Consider the following 25547-nt stretch of genomic DNA (forward strand, 5'->3'; position numbering starts at 1 on the left):
ACATTGTACCTAAAATTATTTATACGTCCTAACATTTTCCAGTAATTGTTACACTTATGGTCAAACCATGGATCAGTGGTACTGTAAACACACCATTCTCTTTATGAAAGAATAATACAATTTAACAATAAAAATCTTTTATTCCAACATATCAAAAGGAAATGAATACTTCGTTATGAGGTTATAAATACTGACTTCATCTAACAGTGAAATCTACAACCCATTAAGTACATGCTTTATAACATACATGCAAATTGATAATGAACAAAGGAAAACAGGGTTTTCTTTAAAAATACACAAGTTCTTACACAACCGAACCTTCATCAGTCCATTAATATAAGCACTATATCTATGTGAACAATATCAAATTGTATTTGGGCTTAGAAAGTATGAATATAATTACATATCTGGTCTGGTTCTTTCTGGTCTACATAAAAACGTATTGAAAAAAAAAAACTAGAAATATTGTGAGCAAGCTCACAAAGAGAATACCCTTGGATGAGATGATTCCTATATACCCTCAAAAGTTTGTTTACCAGGGGTATGAAAAATAAACAAGATTCAAATGAAAAAAAAAATTGTTCTTGTCAATTTTTTTAGAATGGCATGTACAATAAGGACTAAAAAAAATAGTTGAGCACACATTCTTTAACACAATTAGAATAAATATTTTTCATTATTAGTATATTAAGCCATCTAATGTACTGATATTTCAGAAATTGTTGTCATAAACATGAATGATTTTTTTCCTATATTGATTGAATACTTCACACACTATCCCAAAAAATCATAATGACAATTATCTATAGTGTTTAACTGCAACAACGTGCGTGTAAAATTTATTTCCGAATTTACAGTTGTATATTTTCACCAGAACATATCTGACAGCAGGAGGGCAGGAATCTTAAAAAAAGAAGACATTAGACAAAATGTTCTCTGTGTAGACTACCTTTCCCTCTATCAAATTCCAACATTATGACAGACACTTTCATCTACCTTGTTGGTGCTCTGAGTTGGTCTATTTTAGTGTTTGTTCTACTGGCAGGGAAGGGTGTAGCAGCATTTGAAGCCAAATAAGGTATAGTTGATGGCATTGTGTGTGAAAATGCTGAAAAATATTCTGCACAAAACTGCACTACATCATCTGGTTTCCTTAGCAACAAAAACTGTAAAAAGTCTGCTAATATACTTTTCAACTCTGGATGAGATCTGATGTAAGTTGAATGGTCAGCTTTCAATTCCTCCTGAAAAACAAATAAGTATCAAGTATGCAGCTACAGATATTAAGACAAATCTTCATGCAAAATAATTCTCTTGATACTTTAATCACATACTTACTATATCCTATGACAGTTAATTGTCAGTCTCTGTAAGAATCAGGCAGTGGAGGAAACATGATTTGGAAAAACCAACAACTTTGAAAGTTTAATTTGATTATTTGCACCATCAAAATCAAGGAAAGAAGAAGATGTTCAATATCACTCTGGTAAGTTGAGTTAAATTTAATTGAAGTGCACTGAAAATGAATATTCAAGAACAGATGACTCAAAAATCTCATTTTTTCTAACATCCTACAGAAAAATTTCTTAGCAAATCCAGTGATGCAGTAATAAAATAATGGGTCGTTTCAAACAGAGAATTCATCTTCGAGTGAAAAGGTGGAGCTTTAGTATGCAAATTTCTGATTTTTCCCATTTTGCCCGATTCTTATAAAAACTTACACTTAATAGTAACTCAAAACTTTTATCCTGAAATCATAAAATGCTTTTAAAACTAACTTAAAAGGAGTTTCTGTGGAGGGTCTATTATTTTTTATTGTATCAATTTTGGTTCAGTAAAAAAAAAACATACATACAAAGAAATGTAAAATTTCAAATAAAAGCCGTGATTCACAAATTAACTTTTGACAAATAAGGAAAATTGATATCCCAAAAAATAAAAAAAACCACTTTACACCAAAATTAAAAATAAATTCTCAACCCCTCCATGGAAACAAAATATTTAATTTTTTTTTTCAACTTCTTAAGTCAATTGCTTTCAAATTGACAGAATTTTCACTTACATTGATAAAAAATTACATTAGCCTGGCTGCCCCTAATTTTGTAAAATGTCGGCTGAGAACCTAGGAATTTTTTTTTTATGATGGCCTTACAGTTAACAACTGTTTTCATAAACTAACCTAGATCTAATCATATATATTCAAATAAATATGCATTAATGTACTTTTTATATGATAATATTTGATTCTGATATCTTTTGCAGCTTTATTGATTGTTTTTTTTTTCAAATATGTATGTAAATATCAGCAGGTACAATTCAAACTTTGGTTCCGGATAAAAAATTGATGCATCTATTTTTTTTTTTTTGTAATATCACTCACTATTACTGATATGAGTATAGCTTCTATAACCATCACTGATTAATGAAGAGTTAATATCTTTTCCTTTAAAAGCAACTTCTAGTATTTCATGAAAGGCCCAAAAAAATATGTCTGTTTCCTGCTACCCTATCTACCTACCCTATTTTTTATGTGTCTATCCTAAACATTTTATTGCCATTTTGACTCAAGCACTGTTATAGGCTACATTTCCCCCCATTAACTCAGTGTTAAATGTTTTTGAAAAATAAAATAATTTCCTTACCCACCTACCTACCTGACATACCCTATTTTTTTCTTGCTGGTAGCAGGAAACAAGAAATTATTTCTTTGCCTAAATACATCTATAGTATAAATAAATACCTTTCTATCTAAAAATCTTGAATACATTTGCATGTCTTCCTCCCAAACTAATGGTTTTTTCTCAAAGACTGGTTTAGGTGGCTCTTCATCTATATATATATATATATATTAAAGGGAAAGACCACCTTGCATTAAGTTAGGCTCTTGTGCTAAATCATACCCACGTAAGCAAAAATAAATAACCTTTAATGCAAAGTGTGCTCTTATAAAATGCTCAAGGCTATGCAAAGTTTGAAATCCTTGAAATGTAAGTGGATAGCCATCTTGCAGAACTCTCCTATCTGAAGGAAGATCATAGTCAGACTTTATTGATTTTTACTGATAGCTTCCGATTGGCTTGTGATGTCACTAAGTCGGTTTGGTACTGATAGAAGTACTGCAAATAATATGTAAACAAAGAATGTTCCGTAAATATTTCTACGATACTGTTTTTTTAATCACCAAAACATCATGACTTGCCAAGCTTACGATTGCATGAATGATAAAAGATAAATATTCTAAAAGTTTTTTTTTACCAGCAACTCCAACATTCTTCGGAAGTCATGGAAGTAGCCATAGGATTTTCTCTACAAATACTAGCCATCTGGCTGCAAATCCCGTTGTTCGTCAATGATGTCTGACATTTGCTTAAATGTTGTGCCTCAATCTCTTTTTCTACTTATTTTGGGTTGAATTTATAGAAGGAAAGTCCCAAATTTGCGATTTCTTCGGACATCGTAATCAATTACCTATTTACTTTCATTTTACAAACTGACTTCGTGACGTCACAGTTCAACCGATCACGGTGGCACCCATAGGCGCCGGAAATTCAAATTTCCTAATAATAAATCTCAATTAATTAAGAAAAGGAAATTATTTTGTTCCAATTTAATTTTCATGAATATTTAACAGATTAGTTTCAATATTTATGACTTGCACAATAACATGGTCTTCTCCTTTAAAGGAGTAGGAAAACATTATAAATTACTCTGTGAGGGCAGTTCAATACAACCACAAATGTCAACATGGCTGATCTTAGGAAAATTAGTATAGAAAAGTCCAATTTAAGCTCTAATATTTTATCAGCTTACGGTAAAGAGAAATGACATGAACTTTCTCTGTATCAAGTTATTCAACTCCTCAAGATATAGTTAAAAGCCAAAAACTGATCAATCTTTGCAAGTGTTAAAAAAAAACCATGTAATTGGTTTTTTTTTGCATGTGGAAATTTTTGCATTTCTCTTCCAAAACTGGGTAAGGTTTTTTGGCATGATGTACTTTTCGTGGCAGACAAACAGCTCAATAAATAGACAATGATGAATTAGTCTGTTTTATCTTCATAATATTTTGCTTGATGTAATTTTCACATTCCAACTTTGGCCGCGAATATTGCGAAAATGTCCATTCATACATAATAATATGAAATAACTACAGACCCTGGTAAAAAACAATGGTATTGAGCTACTTCATTTTTATATCTTTCACTGTTAGTAATATGTTAGCCCTATTTATAGTGCTTACCTCTCTCAATAATTTGAGGTACTTTAGATAACTTCATAGTTACTGGAGAACCAACTTGGACTCTGCTTGATAGATGGCTGTAACACAGAAGAAGAGAGTAAAGCTAAAGCAATCATGTTTAGAAAAAAAACACACATCTCCTGTCTTAATGATAATACCATCAAGTAAAAATAATTTACATTACAATTATCAGTGCCTCTCCCATTCAAGACTTGCTTCAAGGGAAAAATTATCTACCTCTGACAACATTGCTACGAGTCCTTTTCTGATTTTTTTTTTCATTTAAAAATATGAGAAATGTTGCTATTGTTAGAGAGATAAGGCCAAAAAAGATAATGTCTGTTTCCTGCTACCCTACCTACCCAATTTTTGGACGCCTACCCTAAATATTTTATGGCCATTTCAGCTCAAGCACCGTTAAAGTCTAGAATATTTTCCCATTATCTCAATGTAAAATGTTTTTGAAAAATGAAATAATATCCCTACCTATCTACCTATTTTTTTCTTGCTCGTAACAGGAAACCAGACTGTTATTTTTTTGGCTTAAGGGTAGGAACGATCACCATAGAGAAGTTTATCATAAAAGTGTTACCAATAAAACTTGCTCCAACATAAATAATTCATTCTTAAAGTGGGACTTGTGGCAACTCACAACTTTGTTAGTGGGGTATAAAGAACTCAACCATGCCATTTAAGGAGGTGGACCTAGGGTAAGGGACATAACTCTGGAAATCATTGATATGTTTGTATCATATTCAATTACACCGAAGCCTATCAAGCTTTCATCTGAAACAGAATGAAGTCAGTCCATGTTACTTTGATGTTTACATGAGATTGATGTATAATGGTGAATACAAACATTCAAATGATTTATAAGAGTTGTTTCCCTTACCTTAAGTCACCTCACTAAAGTTCCAAACATTCTTTAATATGACATAACATAAATCTTGGTTGATAACAATTAATACCTATAACATATAACATAACGCAAAGAATGAGACGATTATCCTTGTGTTATGATTTTTTTAACAATTTTTCAAAGAAAGTTACCATTAAAAGTAAAATAAATGGAAATTTGTAAGAAAAGACAAGTAGACCACACAAGTTGTGAAGATACTCTGCATTTGAAAATTCATTTCTTGAATTGTTGATCCTTCACCATTTCATTTTCTCCCTTATCAGAATGTTATGTTTTTTAACAGAATGTCAGACTTCTACTGCCAGCTTTCCTGAATCATCAATGCAAGAAAGAAGAAATATTTCAATAGGTTTAAAATAATATGTGGGTTACTAACCCATCCTGTATAAAGTAGGACTGCCAAGTTGTGGGTAAGTCTACAAAAGAGTTGATTGTCCTTTCCACACCATAAACTCTTATTTCTGTACCATCTATAGTCTGGGTTCTGTCTTCCAAAGGTTTCTAATATCAAAAACAAAATTGAAAGCATGATCTTTAATATTAAGACAGAAAAGTTAGAAAACACTTCATTGGTCAATCATTTTGTCAGTATTTAAATCAGCCTGATTGTAGTTTTAAAATTAAAATTTGTTTTGCATTTATTAGAATGAATGATACACCACCACATGCACCTTCTATCAAGAAAAATACATTTTCTTGTATTGTATCCCCAACAAATTTTAAAGACTCTGGGATATCATGAGATGTGCAGAGTGAACGACAGCTGTATACTATAAATATTTGTTGAAAGACAGCCTTAAATACTTTTAAGTGTTTGTTTTTACACACATGTATTTACTTACATAAGTAGCAGCACAAAGATTTGTCTCAGAATCGAATGATAATAACTGAATGTCGTTTGGAACAGTCTTTTCTATCAACAGTCTGTGTAACAGTAAATTGGATCCTGCAGAAAAAAAATAAGTATAAGTAATGATAAAAACTGGGAAGGGTCACTAATTTTATATGATGTATTTGGACATTCAAAAAAATTTAAAGTCAATTTCAAAGTTTCTTTAATGGATCACAATAAGGAAAAAAGTAACTTCATTGACTTTAGAATACCCATGTTCTAATTCTAGTTTTATTCATTTAGCTCTTAAAGATAAAGATAGTTAAATGAAACAAGTGAATGACTTCATCAAATAATAAAAATAACTTTAAACATCAGGAACTGTGTAAAATTGACCTTGTAATTATTTTTTTTATCAGAATTGGTATACATGAATGTCGCTTTTTTGCATCCACTGTGTCATTTTTGTTTTATGTAGTCTAATTTTTTTCAAAGGTAAAAAAATATGCTAATTAATTAACTAAGGAATTGTAGAGATATTGTGCAAGTCTAAAATATAATTTCAAAATTAAATTAACACTTGGAAAAACAAAATTTAATAATCTGAAAATAAAAGCGATGGAATTCTGATTGTAAACCCCTCAAAATACCTGCCTAAAAGTCCATATTTAGTAGCAGTCTTTGTAAGAATCATGCAAATTCTGTAAAATGTGATACGCACCAAATTTTTTTTAAATTCACATTGAAAATCCAATAGTTTCCATTGTATTTTAGTATCATTTATAGAGTTATCTCCCTTAATTTTAAATTCTACGGTGCATTCTATATAGTCTCTGCCTCTTATGAACAAGGGTTCTATGAAGAGCCACATGTAATTTTCTGTCTACTCAAGCATTTTAAACAAAATACCAAAATAAAAATATGTAGGCTTTCCAACCATGTATCACATTTTGCATAATTCTTAGCTTGAGTGCTACTTAAATAATTAATTACCCTCAGATATGAATCCTTTCATCTGTTCCAATTCTAATGTTTTTGTTGATCTTTGTACATCCTGCAAAATATGTAAAAGTTAACAAAATAACTAATTCATTCTACATATTCTCCATAGTTGCAGTTTATATGATAGTCTATTTACGACCACCAAAGCAAAAAGTAAAACGTCATAATTCTTACAATACATATATTATAGTAGATGCTGTAAAGGAAAATAACAAAAAAACTCTATGATAATAAAATAGATCATTTTATAAAATAAATAAGATAAGTAACTATAAATTGATTACTGTGGAAGTACTTTAATTCGTGGATACCAATAAAGTTTCGTGGGTTCGGGAAGAAACACAAATTTGTGGATTCTTGACTTAGTGGTTTTGAGATTTTCAGTATACACATCAATGTAAATTTCCTTTTTGTTTGAAACCAAATTTCGTGGTTTAGCCTGTCCATGAAAACCACAAAAATTGGTAACCCAAGAACAATAGTACTTTCACATTAACTAATAATTAATAATCACACCTCTCCTTGTGTAATGACTCTGTTAACAACATAGCCTTCCTCTTGTTGAACAATGAATGTTTTCCTATCCAAAGGACAGTTCTCAAGCTGAAATATTCAAACAAAATGCATCAGAAATAATTCAGGAGAAAACTATCCATTGCTTATTTTATTTTCATGTCTTAAATCTAAAATGTGACAATTGACAACATTTAATATTTACATTGTATTTATAAATTGCTTCAATAAAATAACAGTTTAACCTTTGACATTAACAGTAGTCCAGTAGTCCTATGGACTATCAACATTTTTCCTTATTTTCATAAGATCTAAAAACAGAACAGTAAATACCGTTGTTTACTACCTATTATACCTCTTAAGTAGTCCTCTTGACCACCAAACAAATGAAGTTAGTGTCAAATCCTGTCATATGTGGTAATTCTTGAAAATGAGTTCTAACTCTTGAATCAGTCACCACAGACTGAATTGATGCACACAATCATTTAATAAACACACTTATTGTTTTTAAATTCTATAATGGCTTTGGCCACTGTTTTTAAATCTATATTTTAGTACCTTATTCCAGTAGTAACTAATTTTAAAGGCTTTGTTTTTTGTTTGAATTTCATATCCTTAAAAATAGTTACTCACCTTCACATACTCATGATGTTGTTGTTCAACAGTCTGAAGATTCTGACCAACATAAGCTGTTATAGATGTACCACATGGCACACCATCAATAGCTCCATGGCTGTTGGCATGAATAAGAAAACAGTCCTGTGACTTGTATCTTGTGGGTTCTACAGACACAGTGAACTCTCCTAACTCTTTGCCAGTATCAGATGTTGTTGCCAGGTTATCATCAAACATCAGATATTTATAATCTTCTTCTGGGACTAAAATTATTACAAAAATCTAATTGCATGTCAACATTAGATGATATATTCCTTTGCACTTTATTTTGGTTGTTTTGTGGAGGAATTACTGAAGCATAAAGGGTAAGGTGGGTTTCAGATCCAACAAACCACATACAAAATGCAAAAAAGAGTCAACACGTTGGAATGGTATTGTCCATATCACAATATAGATATCTGACAGCTTTCCATTTTCAAACTGAACATTTTCAGATTCCTTCAACTTTCACTTGGGGTTGACAAGAGTTTACACTTTAGAACTAATCTCATTGAAAGAGTAAGGTTTCTGACCATAGGATTGTTTATTCTTTATGTATACAAGTTAAATGCTTCATCAAATTCATCTGCTAATGTTATTAGGTTCTTCAGAAATACCTAGTTACTTACTAATACTTTCCAGAAACCTAAGGCCTTCTTCACTGGCTGTTGGAACTTCACCGTGAACTTCTGCCTGATTCCCTGTCGTATTACTTGGCAACTCAGATGAAGACATACTGTAATTAAAAATGTTCCAGCATATATATTTTTTTTTTACATTTGAAAGTACAAAAGCAAGGTAAAATAGCTTTATTATGAGATTGCTGTTTATATACAACCTTTATGGGCTTTGCATGCATGAACAGTGCATGCAGAATTACTTCCACTAAATTGCATATATTTGAAAACACAATATAATTAATGCAGCAGAGTTACCTAATGTCCATACCAGAGAAAACTTTTAAAGAATTAAAGAGGTAAAACACTTATTCTAATTTTTCCCCATGTGTTTCACCTTAATTTTACTAATTACCTTCTTTTTTGTAATGGGGTAGGTCTGGTAAGGGCCTATTTTGGCCCCAGTACTCAACATTTTTGAAGGATTTGTTTTGGTCTAAACTAGTTAGTTTATTTAAAAGGATGAGGATTGTAGTAAATACATCTCAGCCGATTTTAGCAATATCATGAATGTTTTTTTTTTACCTACTAACGATCAAAATTAACATATATTAGTGAAATCTTCAATTTTGTTGCATTTTTGCACATATTTTCCAACGGTTTTTGCCTAAAATGGGAGTGGCCCCATCTGTGTTTATCCAAAATATTGACATGTATGTTGTATCTTTCCATACTACACATATATAAAGATCAAGAATGAACATGGGTATGGTCACACCAGACAAAAACCGTCAAAAATATGCTGAAATATTGAGATTTTATGGATTTTTCATCATTTAGGCAATTCTGTTATTGCTACAATGATGAGAAGCTTTTCTGTTTTGGCCTATATCTTACTGAACTGAACACTTCTGTGTACAAAAAAATAGAAATCTTTATTTTGAACAATTTCATATTTAGAGACAAAAATTGGCCACAACCAAACCTTCTCCTTTGTGATCCATAAATACACATATCTTAATGGTTTGACTTTCACCATCCGTTTGTCTGGAAACTTACTTACATTGTAGATAATGGTGTCAAATTCATGAATTCATGTACTTACACATCTCCAAATAATACATGTAGCTTCTGATGTTGTGTTGACAACACACTCTAATGACAATGATGCTTGAGTGATTGATACAAAAATACAGGCAAAGATAATCAAAAAAGTTTAATGTAGTTGTTAAAACATAGTCCTGCTGTTTCGATGCAGTAAATAAAAGTTATTGTTAGAGAAACAGGTGATAATGTCTTAGTCAGTTAGTGAGACCATTCACCATAGGACAGAAGATTTCACAGTTTAAAATGTTACCTTGTCGCTGTCGTGACAGCGCTCATTTTGGAAGGTTGATAGTGCTCGCTTTCACAATTAGGCACAGCTTGTTATATGAAACAATTGCAAATAAATTGCAAAAACTCCAGAAACTGTCACCAGCGATTTTAATCACTATGGCAATATAGACACAAATACTACTTCCGGTATGACAAAAAGTATAATTTTAGAAGAGGTTCGGAAAGGAGGCGGAAGAAAAACCGTGTTTCAACGTTAGAGAATAAAAATAGTCGGAAACATGTCTTTCACAAAAAATAAGAACATACTGGAGCAACAGGTATTACCAAATTTTGTATGTGGCTAGTTATAGCCTTTAAAAAGATAACGTATTGACTCATAACCATGATAGGCTTTTATATTCTGTCCGGTTCCTACAAATTGCGACGGGGTGCATTGGGTGAAGCCAAAAGCGCTTGAATGATAATATCGAATAGTAACCAATAACATATTTGGCATATATTTTTTTTCAGCTTGAAATGATTCATGACAAGCGCTACCTGAAATGAGCAACAACAAAAGAAAGACGGTTTATCCTCCTACAAAATCTATTAATAAAATTTAGCATCTCCCACATTTAAATGTAAGCTTTGTGGAAGGTTTTTGGTTAAATTTACTATTTTTACTGTCAAAAAATATGAAATAATTAAATTTTTACATGGAAATCTCCCAAATTGTCAGTGAGCTTCCTCTTGAACTGCTCCAAAGATTGACAGGTTTGCATATCTCTAACAACATTCTGCTTAAACACAGTTCAAATTATATGAGAAGTCCAAATTAATTATTACAGTTTTGTTTAACATCATGTCATCTTTGAGATTGAGTCTATAGTACTATTTTCACAAGAATAAAAGACCTCCAGTGCTAACAGAACTTGGATTCATATTTATGGAATGCAAGCCATTTTAGCAAGTTTTTCAAAGTAATGTGACCCACCAACTCACAGCAACCTGGTTGGCAGTGTCATTTGGGAAAGAAAGGAACCAAGATTCTAGAGGAAATCAAAAGAATGTAATCCAGGGACAAAGACCAGACACGGAAAACAGACATACACAACAATTTAATGAAAATAAAATAATCAAAATAATACATACAAAGTAACAAAAGGAAGTGAGCAACTCAGACTCCACTAAAAACTGGGAGCATGGACTAGGTGCACTGCAGTCTAATTAAAATTAGACCTTGCGTTTTTTTTATTTTTGATGTATGCAAGTGCACTGGTAGGGCAATCATCCTCTGCTTTTCTAGAAACACCCGCCTAGTTGCTTATAAAAAGTCAAGTCCAGAGTAGAAGAAAGAGAAAAGGAAAACTATGATACGATGAAAAAATCAGTTTTCTTGGTGCAGATGGATGCACTGTAACTTTTCATGAGTTAATGATGACGACCATAAAACTACTGTAGTGATGACTTCTATCTTGTAGCAACATAACCCTGTTCCAGAAGCCTAATTGTAAGTAGTCCAGCATGATAGAAAAAGTCTGCTTAGTTACTGCAAGCTCTGTTAAATGTATGAGTTGTGATATAATGAAACCTCCATATGCAGGTGCTGAAGGGATATTGCCACAGATGGAAGGAAATTGACAATATGGAATGAATGTCATTGTGTTTGTTGTATAGTTTGGTCAATAGTTTTCCTTTACCATCAATCTCTATAACTGTAGGTCAAGATACAAGGCTGACTTTACAGTGTCTCTAGTATCCTTTATTGCTAGTTCTTTGGGGTAGATGCGATGTATTAAATACCCAAAACTAAGATTGTTTAATGATAATATGTCATCTGTAGAGTGGAAACTGAGATTAAAGGATCTAGCTTAACGATGTTCATTCTTTTGGATCAGATCAGCTATAAAGTCAGCCTCATAAGAGTGAAGAAATAGATCAGCAAGTAGAGGAGCCCAATTTGTTCCCATTGGAATGCTGACCGTTTGTTGAAAAATGTGTCTACCACACTGGACAAATATTAAACTGTTACCAAGAACTATACATTTGTATCTAGGTGTACCATCGTTTTTGAAGTAACAATGATGCATTATGTTTTTGAGTTTTATGATTTTAACAGGAATCACCTAATTAGCATATAAATTGTGATTTTCAGAGATCTTTTCCACCTGAAAATTAGTACTAAGGAAATATACTATAAAACCTACATATAAATTCTGATATTGTAGATTAAAGAGAAAAGAGTCTTAGAAGCAGAGTTAAAACAGATGAAGAAAGGTGGAGTATGTATAACTATTTAGTCTAGGATGATATGTATTTTTGCACCTTTAATTATATCAACAATTTCTTTCACAACAGTAGGGCCGTTATTAGAGGAAAAAAATCAAATAGTGCAGGGGATAAGTGGTTGCCTTATGAGCATCATTGTTGTTATAGACCAAACCATGGGCGGTACATTTCAATGGAACTAATAACTAATAGCTATATCACTGTTTATACCTATATCATTTTCTGTGGTCATATGATTTGAAAGATACTTACATAAATATTAAAACAATTTTTTTCTCAACTAATAAAATTGGACAAGGCAGTGAGGTCTGTCTCTGACGTAGTTTGGGTCCTGAACAAAACTGTTAGTATGTACTGGTGCAACTACAGTGTCAGATATTATTATTATTGAAAAATTATGTAAATATCACACCTTCATAATTGATTGAGGTAAAACAACAAAGCTTTTAATCTAAAGGTTGATCATGAAACAAAAAAATAATATGTCTGTTTCCTGTTACTCTACATACTCTTTTTTATATACCCCCTCCTTGCAAAATGAGGGTATAGGGGGTGATAGGGATGTCCATCCATCTTTCTGTCCATCCTTCCTTGCAATGCACAGGGGTTTGGGGGCATCTCTTATCTGTTACTTCTCCTATGCCACTGAATGGAATTGAATTAAACTTTCACAGAATCTTTTATTACATGTTAAACTTCTATTTAAGTAGCAGTCTTCCTAAAAATCAGACAGAAGGTGATTCATGCATGTCAAAACCCACCAAATCTGATTTTATTTCTTGTTTGGAAACAGTTACTGATTTTATAATTGGTCTTAGTTCTTCATTTGATTGTTGCGCTTTTGAGATAAAAATTATATAGACTGTACATGAAATATGCACTTTGCAAGAGTTATTGTTCTTGATTTGGTAACATTTGGTTGATTATAGTGGGAGACGATTTTCTAAAATGTTCAGATTTAAATGCAAAAAAGGTTATTGTTATGTGAAAGAGTAATGAAGGGAACCAAGGTTATAAGGAAAGTATAGCATATATAGACTGAAATAGCATCATTTGTTTGATGGTTTTTTTCTACACCACGAATCACTTTACCATTGATAGTGTCTGAATTTTATGTGGACTGGTACTTAAGATTTTGATTACAATTAATTTGGGGGTTTCACATAGCAAAACATGGAATTTGTCATTTCTGAAGATGAGGACAAGGGGGTCCATTCCCTATCCATTACTCCTCCTACACAACTGAATGGAATTGAATGAAACTTCCACAGAATCTTTATTACTTGTTCCCATTGTTCACTCCTATTTTGATTATAATTAAATTTAATATGAAGGTTAAAGGATGTATGTTATCAATGGGGAGTTGGGGTGGGGCATCACGTGAACATTGCTTTTGATGTTACTTTAACTGTTGATGATTATTTTCAAATTGTTTTTATAGAATGTTTTATTTTAACCAAAAAAAATTATGTAAATGATTCACATTTTGTCTATGCCAAGTATTTTGTAAGAATTGTTTTTGATTATTTTCAGTTATTTTATTTATTGTAGAGTGTATATAAGCAACAACCAAACAGTCATATTTTCTTTAAAGAAGACGCTATCAAAGCATTCACAGACTGTAAACGTGAGTAATTTTACATCGTAAAGTTCTACAGTGACAACTTAAATGACAGTGATAGGATAATTAAAAGGAATAACCAATAACCAAAATATGATTATGAGTGCCTAAGAACGCCTTGACTTAATGAGTGATTATATTTTGGTTTTTCACAATAATCAATTGATTTTTCTATTTATAATATAGATTTTCGCCATTATTGTTTATTTTCAACATAAATTTTGTGAATGGTGTATTGATATTGGTGTAGTGATGTTTTGATTTGGAGAAAGCCTGACAAAGAAATTACCGAAATTATTTTAGTGTGAATTATCAAAAATTTTTACACAAGGAAAATTTGGTAAACCACTGCTATCTATATAATATGTACGAATATTTCATTGTTTTATGGAGTTGTGAATTAGTGGATTTCATTTGATAACAGTGATAATTAACTGAACTCCTTTTGGATTTGGAAAAATAATTCATTTATAGACAGATGTTGGTTTGCTAAGGTTGAAAGTACATTTAAAATTGATTTAAAGTGTCTGGCAGGTTATTGGTTTATTGAGGGTTTGGTTAAAACAGGTTTCACTTTATTTTTTATCAACAGAATACATGTATTAGTATTTCTTCAGATTCATATCTATTAACATATTGAATACTCAAAAAAGGAGACCTCCCTCTTTTCAGCTTCCCTAAGAGGGAGATTTATCGTGACGACCTTTTTCCCAGAAAAAAAAAGATAATTTTGCTAGAAATCCAAGTTTACAGATAAGACAATAAGTATGAAATCTTTGATAATCTCATAAATCTACTAAGGGTTTCTAACCAGAATTTTGGTAATTATTACAACAAAAGGATTAATTATTACAACATAATTGTTTCTCAATTATTATTATGTTACATTAACATTGTATTTTCATTAATTTAATAAGCCATTTAAAACATAATTTGTGCAGTATTTCTGCTATGAGGGAGATTTTGGGGGAAAAAAATTTTGAAAGAGGGAGATTTGTGTCTCCCATGTGGGAGACTTTCTCAAAGAGGGAGATTGACCCAAAAAAAAGAGTATAACAGGTATAGTATTGTACACATAATTGTATAGTACCGGTAACATATTTGGCAGCTAACATTGAAAATATAACTTATTAACTGTGAATATTATACTTTTAAGATTTTGATTTTTTACTTTCTTAGATATAACTATCGGTCCATAAAACATCAAATGGATCTGCAGGAAAATGTATGGACGGCTTCGCTTTCAAATTAAGGATTTGACATCATAATCTAAGATGTTGTGTGTAAATTTCTCTTTTATTCCAAACAAATGACCCAAAGTAAACTATTTATAAAAAGTAAAGGATAGCAAATAGTTCATTCTATTTTGGGTCATATTGTAATACATAGACTGGTTCATCGCCGCAAAAAATTCAATGGACCTCAGCTACGCTTCAGTCAGTATAATTTTTTGTGGGGCTGACCAACCAGTCCATATATTTCCATATGACCCTCAGCAACATGAACTATTTGCTAGTTAATGACGATTTACACCATTTTGTATTACCTACTTTTTTAGCATCCAATTCAACGCTTTATATCATATACTTGCATCACTATTTTGATTTGGTAAATAAATATAATTTCATTTGGTTTAGAGCGCCAATTAGAATGAAATGAAGTTTCCTAGGATTTTCCATTATAGTATAGTATGACGTGTTCATGTACATTTTCCCGCCAAGATTTTTGGGTTACTTTTTTGTGGGTACATTTAACTGGGAGAACTGAGGTTACATCCAATATGAAACTTCTGGTTGTACAAAACAGAAAGGTTCGAGATGGTCCTGTAACCTAAATAAAATTTTTCATTGTTTAATAAATATAGCTGTATGATAACAGTATGATCGCTTCTCATGTTTTGTACAAGTCCTTGTGTACATGCAATATTTCAGATACAAGCCACTTTATTCATAAAGTTTTAGAACGTTTGTTGTTAAATTTCATCTGTAATGGTCAGTAAAAAAAAAATTGAAATGAAATTTTAATAAGCAATCTACTGTATATACTCGCGTATAAGTCAGATTTTTGGGAGTAAATTTGAGTTGGTCAGAGATGTTCTGACTTGTAAGTGAGATCTTGGCCATGGGTTAAAAATTCTAGTCGGAGCAAGTGGGAGATCAAGGTATTGTACCAAAAGAAATAGATTTTTAAGGTTCATTTTAAATTTGTATCAATTATGTTCACGACTCCGCATGAAAATTTCCCAATGTCCGGGTTCACCAAAGTTTTAAAACTTTAAAGGACATCTGACTGTAACAGGGTCATAAGTACTTATTAAAGCATATCATAAAATCATTTTTCATATGCTTAAAGCAATTTTTGCATTTGCTAAATTCATTTTAGGATATGCTAAACAACCCAAGACGAAGTTGTTTTTAGGTGAAACGACTGCTGGCAAATGGAAAGTGGGTGAAGTAACTCTGTAGGGAAACAGATTTCATGCCAAAACAACCAAGACTCTGTGAATGTCATTACCATTTTTTCATTTTTAGGAAAGAAAACTTTCATATTTTATACATTGCTTAAATTGTTGCACATCAATATTTTTTATATGCACATATTAATGAATGAATTAATGATTTGTTTCAATCTTGTTTTAGGTAGTTTAGATGACCTTATAGAGGAATATAAACAGGTTGAAGTAATTGGGGACGAGCAATTAATAGGGGAACAGTAACATTCAGAATGATGTCTTGCACTCTACTAATGTTGATGTCTGAGAATATATATCAGTATCACAATCATTGTACATCCTTCAGCTGGTGCCAAAATATGTCTCACCATCATAATACATGAATTATTGAACTTATGCTGTTGTCATGGATTGTCTCATAATGACCTACAGGGCCAGATCCAGACCCTTTGAAAAGGAGGAATGCCAGTTAAGGTTCCTCAGAATAAAGGGAGTGCTAGAAATATTTTGTTATTTTTACACATGAAAATGACATTTTTCAAAAAAGCACCCTCCATCTCTGGATCTGCCACTGTGATTCGCCATCATAATACATGAATTACGTATACATTGTTGTGTATCAAACTTTTGCTGGTGTCATGGATTTCCTCGTAATGGCATTCACTACTGTGCACCATACAATAAATTCAGATTGCTCAGTCATCTAACATATTTCTTAAAGTACATGATACTTAAATCTGTTTATCACAATGTCTACAAAATTTTTGTAAAAGATCGAATAATAGTACAAAACTGAATTGACGTCAAAGTGTGTCTATTTCTCACCAGTGTATGAATTGACATCAGAGTGTATCTCTTTCTCACTAGTGTCTGAATGGACATTAAAGTGTGTCTCTTTCTCACCCGTGTCTGAATTGATGCTATCGCTGGTTCTGATTATTTTATCTGTCATACATTGTACAATAAAAATGTTCTCTTTTTGAAAGCTGTTATGTTTTCGAGTCCAAATGGAACAAGGGTTAATCTTTTCAGATATTCCCTCAATTATCTTATGAAAATGGTGTAGAATCAGTGTATGATCATCTTCGAATTGAGACTTCAAAATATAGTAAATTCCGACATATTTGGATACAGGGAGACTTTAATGCATATACTGGTACTAAGCCAGACTTTATTATTAATGATAATTCCAAAAATATTCCCAGTGAAGATGATCGGCATATTGGAGACCAATTTATGCACAGAAATAATAAAGACTCTAAATATCTAAACAATAATGGAAAATTTTTGCTAAATCTATGCAAAGAATCTGGCTTTAGAATTCTAAATGGAAGGAAAGTAGGGGACCCACTAGGAAACTTTACATGCATAATATACAATGGATGTAGTGTAGTTGATTATATTATTGTATCCCAAGACTTATTTAATAGTATTGGATATTTTGAAGTAAACAATTTTACTTCATTGTCAAATCACTGTTCAATTTGTTGTACTTTGTTCTCCTCTTTTACTTAGAGAAATAATGACCAATGTCCACTGGATCCCCTCCCAGGAAATTTTTTATGGTCGCCTGATGCAATAGAAAAATATAGAATTCTCATAAACAGTGAAAAACATTTCTGAATACATCTTTTGATGAACCCAATACAGCAGTCAACATGTTTAATACTATTTTGGTTGATAATGCAAAAAAGTCAGCAAAATTTATAATAAAAAATATTAACCCTCAACGTAAAAAGAGTGGAAAGAAACAATGGAAGTCTGAGAGTTGTACAGACCTCCATAGATCAGTTAAATATTATCAAAAACTTGTCAACAAATTTCCAGAAAATGCTGAATATAGGAAAAAAAATTATTTACTTTGATCTAAATTATTTTGGAATGTAGGTAACAAACTAGACAATAAATCAAAATCAGAAAAGACAAATATTTCTCTTAATACTTCTACTGAATTTTATAAGACCTTAGAAAATAATAGTAACATTAACTTTCAAAACAATATAGATGATAACCTAAGTAAAAACTAAATTGGATTTAAAGAAAAAAGTAGCACTTCTGACCACTTATTTACATTAAAGTCAATTGTCAATGCAAAAAAAATCAAAACACAAAAAAGTTTTGCAGCTTTTATAGATCTTAGAAAGGCTTTTGATACCGTGTGGAGAAAAGGGCTTTTCTATAAAATTCTAAAAAATTAATTCCCATTGTTAATATCAAATATTCTCATATCAGTGTATACAAATACATCATTCAGAATTAAATTTGATAATGGTCCAAGTCCAATATTTCCCCCTGAGTGTGGAGTGAAACAAGAAGATGTTTGAAGCCCCATTTTATTTAATTTCTTTATTGATGATTTAACAAAACATATTGACCATCCAGAGACGGATCCAGTGGTCATAGAAGAATTCTCATTCAACATTCTCTTATATGCTGATGACATTGTTTTATTGTCAGAAAGTCAGACTAGTTTACAACATTGTTTAGATAAATTGCATTCTTATTGTAAATCATGGAAACTTGAGGTCAATGCAGACAAATCTAAAGTTATTATCTTCAATTCTAATGGTAAAACACATGAAAATTCATTTATTTATAACAGTTTACCTCTTGAAATTGTAACACATTATACATATTTGGATTTAACCATTAAATAATTAGGAAATTTCAATTTAGCAGTAGATATTTTGATTGACAAAGCTAGAAAAGCCTATTGCAAAATTAAAAAAGTTGTGGGATTAAACAACCCATGTAGACTTTTTGACTCTTTGTTTTCTCCAATTATGCTTTACTGCAGTGAAATTTGGGGTTATGAATTACTTCGAAAGAATACATCAAATCACCTTGAAAAATTCCATACTAAATTTATTAAAGAACTACTTAGAGTTAACTGTAAATCTTGCAACTATGCATGTCATGCAGAGCTATGTAGATTGCCCTTACAATGTAAAATCAATTTTTCAATCATTGGATTTCTTAATCATATTTATTCCAATAATACTACTCTTTTATACCAAATTTTTTTTATATTACAAAGGATTCAAACACTTGGACAACTAATACCATAAGGTTACTAGATACCTTGGGCTTTGGCTATTTAATAAATAACTCAAGTGCACTAAAAATAAAGTTATCACTTATTAAACAAAGAATATCTGGTCAATATTTACAAGAACAAAATTCATATATCAGTAATTCTTCAAAATTATCTTTTTATAGAAAACTTTACAGGTCTGGAACTAGACCAAATTATATAGATGATTTGTCTAAACTGGTGGAGAGATCCATGATATCCAAAGTAAGAATTAGCTATCACCAGCTTATGATTGAGAGAGGAAGTCACCTCAATATTCCACATGACAATAGAATATGCCCTGTTTGCCCTATTAACATTGAAGACGAAGAACATTTCTTATTTGAGTGTGATCTATACAACACTCTAAGAGATGAACTAAAACTGAAAATTTCTTCTTTATATAAAAACTTTGATATGTTAAATATTATAAAAAAAAACTAAGTATATTGTTTAACAGTAAAAATCCTAAATTACTGAGGTTGCTTCCAATTTCACATCAGATTGCATGGAAAAAAGAAAAAGTCTTATCAATTGATATATAAATTGTATTTTCATAACCCTTTATAACTTCAATTCAGTAAGCTACATTGTAACTACTATACATTATATATAACACATGTTCCATATGTTCAATTCATGTAATTTTAAAATTGGCCAAAACCACTTATTGTAACTGTGTTAGAGCTAAATTAAAATATTTGTATTTGTATTATCACTTTGTTATTCAAACTTTCCTCACAATACATGTTTACGTTATTGATGGAGATTATTTTCCAATCCTGTTGTGGCAACTATATATCCTGTAGATCAGATCATTTCATAATTTTGAAAATTTTCACTGATGAAACAATAGCTTACAATTCTTTCCATTTGCATTTCAAGACAAGGTGTGCAAAAAAATGTTTTTGTTTTTTTTTTTATATCAATGGGCTTGTGCTCATTATTAATTTCAAATTTCAAAGTTACATTTGAATGACGATAACTATAATATAATTGTATATTGAAGATTTGTTGTTATCAGTCTTGATTTGATGCCTCCAGATTTTTCATTTACAATTGTTACACAATGTACATTTTTCACTACATGTTATAATGCAATTAACATTTAGACTGGACAGCAAAAACATTAATGAAATTAATCCAAGGGCATAACTCACATAAATTAACCTAAAGGAGTTGATATTTAACAAATCAATTTCTTACAGGACATAAAAGGAAGCAAAAAACAATTCATCTGAAAATCTTTCAATGATAACAAAACAAAAAACTCTGAACTAAAAAAATAATTAACAATGTATACATGTTGAAGGACCACAATTAATCTGAAAATCTTTCAACCATAACAAAATTTTAAACTGTAATTGATGATCTATACGGAAACATACTCAATATCAAATCAAATACAAGTTTGGTGTTCTAGATCCTATTAACACCTGAAAAGACCCGTCATTCATTGAAAACCCACGGGTGGCCTTGAGCTTACAATTTTTAATCCTGGTTGAGTCGTCGCTATGACATAATAACCATACCCATTCTCGTTTAATATATTATAGAGGTAGTACAGTAGTTTTTTTTTTAAATCTGCAACATAAGATAAGATGATGTATTGGAGGCATATTTTTTTCCCCGGGTAAGGATAGTATTGAAAGTAATAGGAAACCTGTGTTAAATTTTTTTACAGATTATTTTGGAGTTACACATCATAAACACAAATTGACAAGGACAACTTAAAACTTAGACTTAGATGTACCATAATGTTCACATGAAAGTTTCTCCCTGGCATGTATGTTCTATCTTAAGCTCTGATAACTCTCTCAACTTTCAACTTTTAAATAAAACAACACCATGGTCCATGGAAATCCCAATAGCAATTTCTTTTAAAAAAAAACAAAAAACGTGCAATATCTAATCTGGACCATTTTTAGAATAGTTAAACAAAAACTGAGGCACTACGGATAGCTTTTAGAAAAAATTATCAACTAGTCTGCAGACTACAAAATTAAGTCTAAGAATATTTTCAACTTCCTATATACATGTAATAGCTTTAATCAAAGCCCTGTGATTCTTTGACATCATAAATAGTAAAATATAATCTTCAACTTCGGTAATTTTTAGTTTTGTGGTGAAGGGACCTAGTAACATCTTGGGTAATCATCAGAAACTGAAATAAAGTAAAACCAAAAGCAGATCATCACTTGAAACTCTTTATAGATTCAACTTTTAAGTCCTACCTCCATAACAAGGAATAAAAAGACTTCAGTTGCATAAAACGTTTTATTTATTAAAAACAACATATCACTCTTACATGGTCTTGTATGTTCATATTGATGACATCCTTTTAAAAACTATGAATCTGATGGAATTTGTGAAAAAAAAACTATCGCAGGGCATAGTGTAAGCCGGACACTTCAAAGTTATTCAAAAATACTTATTTTGATAACACTTTTACATCATGTACAAATCAATAAATTAAAAGTCTATTTATTCTATTCTGGATGAAAATCATGACTGGCTGGCTTCTTCTAGATAAGCAATCAGATTGGCCCTCTCTTGTGGCTTCTTTAGACCAGCAAACACCATTTTTGTTCCTGGGATGTATTTCTTGGGGTTCTCCAAATATATAAACAAAGTGTCCTTTCCCCATGTAATTCCTGCAAATGAGTCGCAAAATATTTAAAAACATAAAGGAAAAATTAAATCATAACATAAAATTTATGTAACAATTCTGTTTTTTTTCCATAAAAAGCCAAATACTGCTAAGCCAATTTATAAGACAGTTATTGCTGAAAAAAATCTCAACAGTTGACCTACAACTTTGTAGGACATTATTTCCTCTTAAATGAACTTTTTTTGTTTCTGTGGCACATATAAATGCATTAATTGCAGAAATGTTCCCTCAATTATTTACACATTAATAATTTGTGGTTTACAAGAGTGGATCTGATTTGTTGTATTTTTTTTTAATTTTTTATTTTTATTTTTATTATTATTATTTTTTTTTTTTTTTTTTGTGGGGGGGGGTGTTTTGTAATGTATTACTCTGTTACTGCATTTTACATTTATAAACTAGCCACAATTGATCATTAAACAAAAAATATCATATGGATAGACTGGGTGGTTCATTTATACCTTGCCTCCTCCTAATTTTATTTTGTGGAAGAAGGAGTAAAATGTACATATATATCCTGTCATGTTTGTGAAGTGTAGTTTGTCCAAACACTAGTGAAACAAGTTTTAGCCAGTGTTTACAAATTAACAGCAAACAGGTTTTTTTTCAACAGGACCCAACCTTCCAGTAATGGGGCATAAATACATATGTAAATTGAAATGTGTCTAATACCTTTGGCTTTGTTAGCATCTGTGTATTGAAATCCTTCTGCTGATCCAGTTTTTCTTCCCCATAATCCATAAAGATTTGGACCAACCTTGTGTTTGTCACCTTTTCCGATGTTGTGGCACTGCTTACATTTTTGAACAAAGATCTTTTTGCCCTTTTCGGCATCTCCTTTAGGAATGTCCGCCCTAAAAACAAGGAAAAACAATGATTTCCACCATCAAATTATTTAATTTATTCACACTAACATATAGAATACATGTACATAATGTTGGTAACATTTCCAAATTTAAGTCTACATGTATAAATACAATAACGATAATAATAATATCCTTTACTTCAACGGGATGATAATTTAGTTACGTAACTAGTATACAATATGGTCCTGCCATACATATTTATACATACTTACATCATTAATTATATAAATTATAAAATTGGCATTAACAAAATAAGATAATTATCTGATATCAATTAAAAAAATGAATCTTTGATACAAGTAAAATACAATGTATACTTCAATTTACCAAAGTACTGTTCTAAATATGATTTTTTAAAAGATTCTACAGACGTATAATTTTTAATAAATCATCAGTCAGCTTGTTCAACAGATACATTTTTTTACCAAATAATAAGATATAATGAAAGACTTATAATATTCTGTTTTACATTTTGGAAAATGCAATAAATTTTGATTGCTCTGTCTGACGGATCTCACACAACTTAATGAACATACATGTATCTAAATGCACTTTAATATTTTGGAACCAATCGACTTATGAACTTGAAAAATTGAATTGCCTTTCTATGTAAAAAATAATCAGACATAGTCATCCATTTAAATTAGTTCAAAAGTTAAATACGGTGCAGATGGAGTCATGTCATTAGTCAGATTAATGGTGCAGTGATTAAGCCCTGAGGAAGTCATGTGTGAATTTTCATATTCAAGCTGAAAATGACCCAACAAAAAAAAAAAAATTACAAAGAATGTTCAAGAATGACCCACTGAAATTCAGAATATCATTAAAATGACAAATTTCATTTTTTTTTATCCCAATCACTGAACAAAGATACAGATTTAATTAACTACATAACATTACAAGTTGTAACATCTAAATCAGAAAAGATAAAAGGTTTTTTTTTCTACAATGACTAACAAAAGCGTACCAAGCCATACCATAAGTCTGCAACTCTGCGCATGTGTCTAGAACAGCAGAGGACACTTACCTTACTGGTGCACCTGGACCATGCTCCCAATTTTTAGTGGAGTCAGAGTTGCTCATTTACTTTTGCTTCTTGTACATGTATGTACATTGTATTATTTTGGTTATTTAATGTTCTTTGTTGTGTGTGTCAGTTTTCAATGTCTAGTCTTTGTCAAAGCAAATGAAAAATATATATGCCTCATTTAAAATAGGTATACATCATACTGTTTCATTTTGGTTACATGTGTTTTGGGGTATGTCCAATTGATTTGCCATGAAAGGGGGTCATTATCCCATTGGCAAAATTTTAATCCCAGTCACTGAGAAACTGCACAAGAATCAATCTTAAACTATTTAAAGTACAAAATGTAGCCACAAATGAATGTATATTCATGTGCAGACATATAATATGATGTTGAACATGTTAACACTATGACCAACAAAAGTGTACATGTTAATAAGTCTATTACATCAGATGAAATGTGAAATGTTATTGCTGTATCCTTGAAAATGCACTTATTGTCTTAACATTCAATATTAATATAAGAGAATCTAGGGATTACATATGTACATGTACAAGAAAATTAGGTATAATTAACTTTATACAAACCCCAAGACTTGTGGGGATAGTATAAGTTTTTACATGTCAGTACCTAAAGTAGTTCGGAGTAGAAGGAATAAGGGATCTCCTGTTCTTGATGATATATCCGCATTGTGCATAATACTGGTATTAAAAATGCTAAAAAATTTCTTTTCTTCAAATTTATACAATACTAGTGTTGTTGTACATGTGGATGTTATTGTGTATATTGTAAGAAAGATGAACATGTACTGTTTAATCCAAATCACTGAGAAGTTGACGGGAAACCGACCTAAAATTTTAACTATAAATAACAAGTATAATATTTTTACATAATTGGTTGATATCAGAGTTGAGGAAGAAATTGAGATAATTTCAATTTGAGATTTTTATGAAATCAGGCCCTGATATGTAAAAGCTTGAACTATCCACATTCGTGTCTCAATACATGTACATTAATATGGTATTCAGTACGTACATGTATACTAAATTTCTTTAAACATAACTATCCCTATAATTTGACGTCAAAAAGCTTATTTTATTAGTAAAATCGTATAACATTATACAATTGAACAACTGAACTTAGACAAGTTAGGTACACGAAATAGTTTTTGAACATGTCATTACGTCCTTGAAAATTTCACTATCAGGGTATTAAAATCAAAATCATGCAATGTTTTTGAATGAACGATGCTCTGATAATCAAATGAATCCAACAAAGAGGCAAAGATGATCAAAATAATAACTAAATTATAAAAACAACGATCTTTCTGAACACTTTACTTACATTTTGTCTCAGTTGTTCTTGGACGAGGATTTCGACTATCAATGCCGGTTGAAAAGATTTGACCTTTAACGTCACAACCGGAAGGTTAAGGTACATACTATTTCTGTAT

The 25547-nt window shown here is 31.0% G+C and overlaps 3 protein-coding genes across 3 annotated transcripts; 1 reads left to right on the plus strand and 2 right to left on the minus strand.

Annotated features, from left to right (window-relative positions):
- Positions 1-120: 120 nt before the first annotated feature.
- LOC148603120 (ciliogenesis-associated TTC17-interacting protein-like) lies at positions 121-10298 on the minus strand. Its single transcript, XM_088553887.1, has 10 exons — positions 10135-10298; positions 8790-8896; positions 8140-8384; positions 7510-7596; positions 6985-7045; positions 6002-6105; positions 5536-5660; positions 4241-4317; positions 2741-2829; positions 121-1244 (listed from the first exon to the last, which is right to left on the minus strand). Exons 1-10 carry the CDS (start codon positions 10158-10160, stop codon positions 993-995), a joined length of 1173 nt encoding a protein of 390 aa, XP_088410013.1. The 5' UTR covers positions 10161-10298; the 3' UTR covers positions 121-992.
- LOC148603121 (ASNSD1 upstream open reading frame protein-like) lies at positions 10289-20537 on the plus strand. Its single transcript, XM_088553890.1, has 4 exons — positions 10289-10432; positions 12323-12376; positions 13935-14010; positions 16644-20537. Exons 1-4 carry the CDS (start codon positions 10394-10396, stop codon positions 16718-16720), a joined length of 246 nt encoding a protein of 81 aa, XP_088410016.1. The 5' UTR covers positions 10289-10393; the 3' UTR covers positions 16721-20537.
- Positions 20538-21792: 1255 nt separating this feature from the next.
- On the minus strand, positions 21793-25547 carry LOC148603122 (cytochrome c-like). The gene is made up of 3 exons (XM_088553889.1): positions 25439-25547; positions 22873-23054; positions 21793-22183 (listed from the first exon to the last, which is right to left on the minus strand). Coding segments are annotated over exons 1-3 (333 nt in total). The 5' UTR covers positions 25441-25547; the 3' UTR covers positions 21793-22034.

The sequence above is a fragment of the Perna viridis genome, chromosome 11 (assembly GCF_037379345.1).
Source record: "Perna viridis isolate PV_CMFRI_1.1 ecotype Kerala chromosome 11, ASM3737934v1, whole genome shotgun sequence".
Classification (NCBI taxonomy): domain Eukaryota; kingdom Metazoa; phylum Mollusca; class Bivalvia; order Mytilida; family Mytilidae; genus Perna; species Perna viridis.

Coding starts and splice junctions, on each gene's coding strand:
- LOC148603121 (XM_088553890.1), top strand. CDS start 10,394: ATGTCTTTCACAAAAAATAAGAACATACTGGAGCAACAG. Junction 10,433..12,322: donor AGAACATACTGGAGCAACAG/GTATTACCAAAT, acceptor CTGATATTGTAG/ATTAAAGAGAAAAGAGTCTT. Junction 14,011..16,643: donor AGCATTCACAGACTGTAAAC/GTGAGTAATTTT, acceptor ATCTTGTTTTAG/GTAGTTTAGATGACCTTATA.
- LOC148603122 (XM_088553889.1), bottom strand. Junction 22,184..22,872: donor AGATGCTAACAAAGCCAAAG/GTATTAGACACA, acceptor ACTCATTTGCAG/GAATTACATGGGGAAAGGAC.
- LOC148603120 (XM_088553887.1), bottom strand. CDS start 10,160: ATGAGCGCTGTCACGACAGCGACAAG. Junction 6,106..6,984: donor GAAAGGATTCATATCTGAGG/GTAATTAATTAT, acceptor TTTTTTCTGCAG/GATCCAATTTACTGTTACAC. Junction 1,245..2,740: donor CAAGATTTTTAGATAGAAAG/GTATTTATTTAT, acceptor TTTGTTTTTCAG/GAGGAATTGAAAGCTGACCA.